We start from the raw sequence: 7,854 nt of genomic DNA, 5'->3' as shown, positions 1-7,854 counted from the left end.
CAAAATGACAACAAAGAGACATAAATGACTCCAAATGAGTGGTCATTTTACTCCAGAACTCGTACTTTATTTTATTAAATGGGTTTCGGTTGTAAAATCACTTTAAAACCTACCGTTGCGTATAAAATCTTCATTCTTGTTCTGTTTCCGTTTCTTTTTGCGAGCTACCCGTCAGAAGCCCCACTCTGAGCCTCGGGCTGCAGGTTTGTGTGTTCAGATCACGATGTGTTGAGATTTATGAATCTCCACGCCCAGCGATCTGCTTCAGGTGGTCCTGACGCCCACACAGATGGCGCTGGAACGTAATCGCTCTGACATCAGATTAAAGCGCCGTCTGAAGCTCACCGCTCAGGGATGTGTGGTGGCATCGCTCCAGCCCTGCTTTTATTTGTCACCGTTCACCTCGACTCAAACCGAAGACGTTTAAAGTGTGCTGAGGCTCCTAGCAGGATAATGAACTCCAGTTTGAGGCTGCTGGAAACCTTGGATATCCACAAAGTAGATGCAGATGACTTCACTGGTTCTCAGTCCAGGAAAACGTCGACGCTTGTTTCGGGCCAAACTGGCTTCGGTTGTATTTCCACTCAAGTGAAATCTCATCCGAGGCTGTGGTTAAGGCGGGAACCTCTGCTTTAGAACCAGACTGCTGTGTTTGACCAGCCTGAGGCCGACACCACTAACTGGCTCGGTTCCTTCAAATGTGATTGATCGGATTTTCTGGCTGAAGCATCTCGCTAAGAAACAAACGCCAAACAAACACGAGTCTGTAACGATGTCAACCTAAAGAGAAATGGAGTCAAACGGTGACTCTACTTGTCTCTTCTTGCATGAAAGGCTGCGAGTTTAGACTGGAAATTGACTTAACGTTATAAATCTTACTTGGTTTAATGAAAGGGTGTGGATTTGGTTTTTATGGCCAGGCTAAATGACATCCATTTAAATGTTCACAGATGAAAGCGTCTCAGACAGTTGATGATTCGTGATGCCAGTTTTTGTTCTCGTGGTACATCTACAGGTGTACACTAAAGCAGCCCCATATCATCACACTCCCACCTATGTTCTTCACTGTCAGGACTATACATTCACTATGGTTCAATCCAAACATTTTGGACTCCATCTGAGACAAACAAATGTATCTTATCAGACCAAAGACCGTTAGTTGATTCTCCTGGATCCTTTTCCATCTTTGTGAGGTCTCACAATCAAATCTCTGTCAGTTCTTTTCCATGTGGAGTCATGATGCAGACATAGACAGTCATTGGTCCACTAGCTGTAAATTTTACTGCTGTACTACTTGTAGAACTCTTAAGACTAGTTGTAAAGGCTTGATGACCAGTTGCGAAATCTGAGAACTAGTTGTAGACGTCTGCAACAAGTTGTAAAGGTCTGAAGACTACCAAAGGATGTCTGAAACTAGTTGTAGAGATGTGGGGACTAGTTGTAAAGGTCTAAGAAGACATTGCAAAACTCTGAATACTACTTGTAGAGGTCTGCAATGAGTCCTACAGGTCTGAAGACTACTTAAGTTCTGAAACTAGTTGTAGAGATCTGGGGACTAGTTGTAAAGGTCTAAGAAGACATTGCAAAGGTCTGAAGACTACTTGTAGATGTCTGAAAGTAGCTGTAGTTGCAGAGGTCTGCAGCAAGTTGTACATGACTAGTTGGAGCTGTGTGAGGGCTGGTAGACATCTGGAAGTAGCCATAAAGGTCTTGTGGTGTGTTGACATGTGTAAAGGAACCTGCTTTTCCCACACTGATTTACTATTAAACAGTAATTATCTCACCTTCTCTGGCTGAGGAACAATGAGGATTTAAAGCAGCGCTGCATGCTAGCGGCAGCATGAGGTAACTGTTAAACTCATTGCTCTGCTGTGCTTTATTTCACCACAAACCGAAGCTACAGCAGACGTTCTGTCCTCTGCTGTCTGCTACAGTCCCACGGGGGTTCGGCTCTCGGTTGGAGTTTGAGGCTTTACTTTATGGAAGCAGTGGAGCGACGCCAGCAGAGCTCTGGAGGACTTCCAGCTGAAACTTTCCTCCAAGAAAAATGCTCTGTCTGTCTCGGTTTCTGTCTTAAATGTCAAGGAATCAGCCTTAAGTGTAGCTAATGCACATCAGGGCCTCCTTCACATTTCTGCAGCGGTAATACGAGGCCTCAGCAGACTCACTTACACAAACAGCCGCCCAGTTTTTACAAAGAAATCCCCTCTGGATTCAGATACAAGTTTTACAGTGGAGAGTTTGGCTTGTTAGTTTCCTTCTTTCTTCTTTTGTTGCTGTGTTTTTGCTTCCAAGTTTGTTTTTCTTTTCAAAAACATCGTCCTGTTAACCCTCTGAACTCCAAGAAGCAGTTTGAGTGTTTTTAGCTCCCAATTCTTTTTTTCTTCACTCTGGCTTCGTTTTTCATTGCAATATAAAATCGCATAAAATGACAATAAAAAGACACAAAATGGCAATAAAGGGAGACACAACCATCACAAAGAGACGCACAATGACAACAAAACGAAATAAACTTACAATAAAGACACAAAATGACCACAAAAAGACACAAAATGACAATAAAAAGACACAAAATGGCAATAAAGGGAGACATAACCATCACAAAGAGACGCACAATGAGGACAAAACGAAATAAACTTACAATAAAGACACAAAATGACCACAAAAAGACACAAAATGACAATAAAAAGACACAAAATGACCATAAAAAGACACAAAATGACCACAAAGAGACACAACCATCACAAAGAGACGCACAATGACAACAAAACGAAATAAACTTACAATAAAGACACAAAATGACCACAAAATTTCGGAAACAAAATCCTACAGCTCTACGGAAACAGACTAGACAGAGAAAACTCCAACTAAACCAAAGAAAGGAAAAATAAGTTAATTTTCTTTATTGATTTTACAAAAATTAAAAGTCCTGTAGTCCACATGTACACATTTTTCCAAACATGTGTTCTAACAGTGGAAAATAAAGTGTCTCTTTGCATTATAAACACAGATTTTTTTGAGTTTTTTACATAATTTACTCAAATCAAACAGCTCATTTTTGGGCAAATATTTAAACATGACATGCAGATTATAATGGTTTTCATAAAATGTGATTTTTTTTTTTTTAGCTCAGATTTGTTTAATCTTTCTGATGGAACAGCACATCCTAGATCAGGATCAGTGGAAAGCTGACATTTTTGGTGATTTTTTTTTCTGTTTTTATAGTTTGTCTAAATGAGAAGTAAATTTGATGATCTTTTAATTTGGGATTTAACGCCAGAGGGTTCAAAGAAAATGAAAATAAACTCTAAAGCCATCGTTTCATCCACTTTGCTGCTATAATCTCTCTGTATATTGATGGTTTAGATCAGAACAGCCTTTTCCACTCTGCTCACAGCGACACTGAGGTCAGGAATCTCGTTCTGAACTGGTGAATGTTAGATTCAAACTTCCAGTGTCACATTTCTGGGGTCATTGTTGTAGAAAGAGAAGCTTCGAGTGTTTTGCTGCACTTCTAACCTGGACCTCGTCTCGTTCAGACATGTTACGTCTACATTCAGCCTCCTGCTTCTCAGTTTTCTTCTTCGTTTCTGCAGAAACCCTGAAACTCGATCTTGGCGGATGTGGAAATGCAGATGTAGGGAAAAACCCCCGGAGCTGGAGTCTTTCCTTCTGCTGAAATAAATGTGACAGATCTAAGAGCAACATCAACCAAACCGTCAGCATGAAGGCAAATGTCTTTATTTCCAAAACTTTTCCATGAGTTCGTACATTGTGTTTTAGTGGACAAATAATTAAATACAGTTTGAGGGAATTGAATGTGATCTTTCAAAAACAGATGAGATTAGCAGCTTCAGTCCATCAGTTATCTGCCTTCACAGTCTAGAATGACTAAATACAGGGAGTCATTTATAAACCACGGTTTTCAGTCATTCATACGTTGAATTATGCTCGTTACCAGATGTGTAAATGGTCTGTATTTATATAGCGCTGAAACGATACCCAAAGCGCTTTACGTTATACGTCACATTCACACATTCACACACCGATGGCGGAAGCTGCCATGCAAGGCGCTAACCACGACCCATCAGGAGCGTGTAGTGTGAAGGTGGACCGGTTCATTGGTTGGTCAGTATGTTCTCACTTCCTGTGAACACCCCCACATTTTTACAGCTGTGGACTGGTCCATCCTAATGAGACTGATAGGTCTGACTTTGTTGACATTTACTAAATGTTTACCCTCATCAGACGTGTGAGAGCTAGTTGTTGAGGTCTGGAACTAGTTGTGCAAATCCAAGGATTAGTTGTAGATTTGTGGAACTAGCTACAAAGTTGTGAGGACTAGTCGTAGATATCTGTAGACTACTTGTAGATTTTTGAAGCTAGCTGTAAAGTTCTGAGGACTAATAGCAGATGTGTGGTTGTTAGTAGAGATCTGAAAGTAACTTCTGGCACCGTTACAGTTGTGGAGGTCTACATCTAGCTGAAGACGTCTGAGGACTAGTCGTAGAGGTCTGCAACAAGTTGTACATGACTACTTGGAGATGTGTGAAGGCTAGTAGACATCTGGAAGTGGCTATAAAGGTCTTCAAACTACTTGTGGAGAATGGGTACTAGTTGTAGAGATCTGTAACTAGCTGTAAAGATCCAAGATTAGTTCTCGAGATCTGAAACTAGCTGTAAAGATCCAAGATTAGTTCTCGAGATCTAAAACTAGCCGTAGAGATCTGAGGACTAGAGAGTTCTACAACTAGGTGTCTGGAACTAGTTGTATAAAATTAAATCTGCTGCTACTACTGTCTGTTTATGTTTATTTAGAATTGAGGCTAATAAGTCTGCAGTTTGAGTGTTAAACATTCGTTTTTCTCATCAATTAGTTGAGAAGTACCTCCAGCTTCAGCCGACCAAGCTTGTGTTTGGTCGGATGTGTGTTAAACTGCACCTGCTGCTTTTAAATTGTGTGTAAATCTTTTACTTACTACAGTTTCTCTTCAAATGAGAGAGATCATTATAATCTCACTGAGACTAACTGGCTGGGTAAAGGAAGAGTAAAAGTGAGAGGATCCATGAGCACTGGATCAACAACAAATTCCTCTGAGGAGGACACGCTTGAAGCATCTTTCTGTTTCTTTTCTTCCATCCATTTCTGAATGTTTTCAGATTTATTTGGCGTCTTTCCACTGCAGGAACTCGGTTCAGGCTCGAGGTGACGGTTACAGAAACTGCCCTGTAATCTGACTTTTTGTTCTTTCTGTTTCCGCTGTGGCATCGAATGCAACGGCCTCAAACGTGATGGTAACTCAGAGTGTGACAAAACAACAACAAACTATAATAACTGGACGTCCAGTAAAATTAAACTGGTTGTCCTCTTTCAGGTTAATCCTCTGAACTCCAGAACAGTTTGCTGGCATTTTTTGCTCATTTTTCACACATTTTCGCTCATTTTCGTCACATTTTTCTTCACTGTAGTTCATTCATTCAAGTACAAACGGAAGCTGAAATAACCTGGAATCAACATGGGCCCAAGATATTAGCACTGTATTACAGGATTTCTTATTAGTTACGGTGTCTGGAAAGTCGTCATTCTAAACTAAGTCATAATTTTTGGATAAAAAAGATGGAAGGTACAAATTTGAGATACAAGCTTGAAATTTAGGTAAAAAAAACTCAAACTTCAGTGTTAAAAAGTCAAACTTTTAAGATATAAATGTGAAATTCAGATCAAAAAGTCAGGAAAAAATGGTGTTTCAAATCAACTGGTGGGTTTTGGAGTTCAGAGAGTTAACCAATCAGCTTCCAGGCCTCCACGGCTGTTTGTCACAGCTGCTAGAAACAGGTTGTTTATTCTCCTGAAAGACCTTCTGCAGCGACGGTTCCTTCAGTCAAGCAAATGCAGTGGAAAAGTGCCCACTGTGGTGAAATCCAACGTGATTCCATCTGATCTGTTCAGGAGATGGAAGAAGCTGAGGTGAAGTTCTGCTGGAATGAGATTTCTCCACTGTTGGCCTTTAATGAGCAGTGACCTGGAGGTTAACCTCAATCTTTATAGAAGTTGTCGGTTCTGTTTCACTGTATTTTGTTCTGTATTTTACAGACTGGACAGATTACATGATTAGAAGGTGGCAGCAGGACGGGTGTGTTTATAAAAGTTTGATGGTAGCTGCATTTAGTGGCAGCCAAGTAACCGTCCGTCCTTCTGCTTGTGCTTGAAACCTGCTTTTTTAAAATGGTGCCTGTGGAATTTTAGATTGATCTATCAAACACCTTCTGGGATATTTTTAGAAAATGCCCCACTTTGAGTCATTTCTTTCACACACTGAAGTTTGAGCCTATTTGAACGACATTATTTCAGAAACTATTGAAGCGAACAGCCTGAAATTTTCACTGTTTCTCATCATGTCGAACAAGGTTTGGAACTTGGATTGATTTTCCTAACACAGGGTTTGTTGACTTACGTTGGAATTCCGTTCCTACAGCAGGATGTAACGCGTCTTTTGTACATACGTCACTCACCTAGCAACTAGCCGATGTTCGTCAGTTTTTCGCCCTTTTCCAAGTTTTTTTTTTTTTCTATCTAATTTCACTTCTATGGAGATGACTTTCCTTTTCTTCGAAGCACTGCCATCAGAAGAGTCTGACTTACGCTTGGGAGCCATAATGAAGGGCAAAACGTTTCCAAAAAAACAACACAAACAGAAGAAAGTGAATGTAGCACAATCCAAGGTGGTGAATGTAGACCGCCTTCCTCGTATAGCGCCACGTGACGACGTATCCGTCCACTCCACTCGCCAACTAGTTCCCACGCAAAATTTGTTTTAGCGTCGCAAACACCGCATGTAGGAATGATGGAACAAGACTATCTGAATGAATTTATAGATGGTGACATGACCACGACCCCTGTAGGTCGAAGACGTCGTAAACCAAGGACCTGCTGTAATTAAACAATGGCTGATTCACTGATGATGCAATTTCCCAGAAGTCATGAAGCATCACAGAAACTTTGTCATGGTCATTATCTTCAATAGTTCTTGAGATATTGTCTTTCAAACATAGCCTAAAATTTTTATGGGTTCAGTTAGGTAGGGGCACCATGACAGTTTCTGTGATGCTTAATGACTCCCGGCAAATTATAAGTGAATCAACCATTGTTTGATTAGGAAAGTCATTCCAAGTTACAAAACTTGTTGACATGATGAATTACTGGAGGTATTTTAGATAGCAATCTGAAATTTCAGAATCATCTTTATAAATATCCATATTTTCTGCCACTAAAATTACAGTTGAATCAGAGATGGGTGAGTTGGAATGATGTAAGACCGTTAGACGAAGATGTCCGTATTTTATCTCTCTGTGGATTGAGAATCTTTTTGCTGAGTTAACTTCACCCTGGTGGCTCAAACTGTGGCTCTGGACCTTAAAATGAGCCACTGGACGAACAGTTTTCCATCGTTCGGGGCGTCTCGGCGCTTGTCTCCCAGCTTTCAGTGGAAAACCCGCCCTAGAAGGACCTGGAGATGCGTTAACATCAGAGTTTTGCTCCTGGAGAAGCTTCCTGAGGTCTTCGTGGGTCAGAAGTTCAGTGCCGTGTGGACGTGGTCTTTCCCCTCCCAGGCTCCGCCCCCTTCCGCTGAAGCCCTGCCCTCCTGGACGAGTCGGTTCAGGATGCTGAAGAGACGCTGATGGACGTCCCTGCCTCCTCCTCTTCCTCCTCCATCCTCGTCCTCCTCGCTCTGGTCGGTTTCTGAACACTCCTGGACGGCTCGCTGCAGCTCCACCTGGTAGGACGACTGTAAAGTTAATCCTCAGTTTAAACATGCTTACACCCACAACACTGAAGCTTCTGGAACATTTCTC

The 7,854-nt window shown here is 41.3% G+C and overlaps 1 protein-coding gene across 3 annotated transcripts in view; it reads right to left on the bottom strand.

Annotated features, from left to right (window-relative positions):
* Positions 1-3,725: 3,725 nt before the first annotated feature.
* The window catches only part of dipk1c (divergent protein kinase domain 1C), a 37,134-nt gene continuing 33,005 nt past the window's right edge, over positions 3,726-7,854 (bottom strand). For 2 of the 3 annotated variants that reach the window (XM_051940412.1, XM_051940411.1), the window contains exon 8: positions 3,726-7,787. In XM_051940412.1, the coding sequence (XP_051796372.1) occupies positions 7,569-7,787 (219 nt within the window). In that variant the 3' untranslated portion in view covers positions 3,726-7,568. The remainder of the gene's footprint in view (positions 7,788-7,854) is intronic. The other variant, XM_051940413.1, reaches the window with a different exon arrangement.

The sequence above is a fragment of the Acanthochromis polyacanthus genome, chromosome 20 (assembly GCF_021347895.1).
Source record: "Acanthochromis polyacanthus isolate Apoly-LR-REF ecotype Palm Island chromosome 20, KAUST_Apoly_ChrSc, whole genome shotgun sequence".
Taxonomy (NCBI): Eukaryota; Metazoa; Chordata; class Actinopteri; family Pomacentridae; genus Acanthochromis; species Acanthochromis polyacanthus.
Note: the sequence above shows the minus strand (reverse complement) of the source record. Positions and strands in the feature narration are given on the sequence as shown.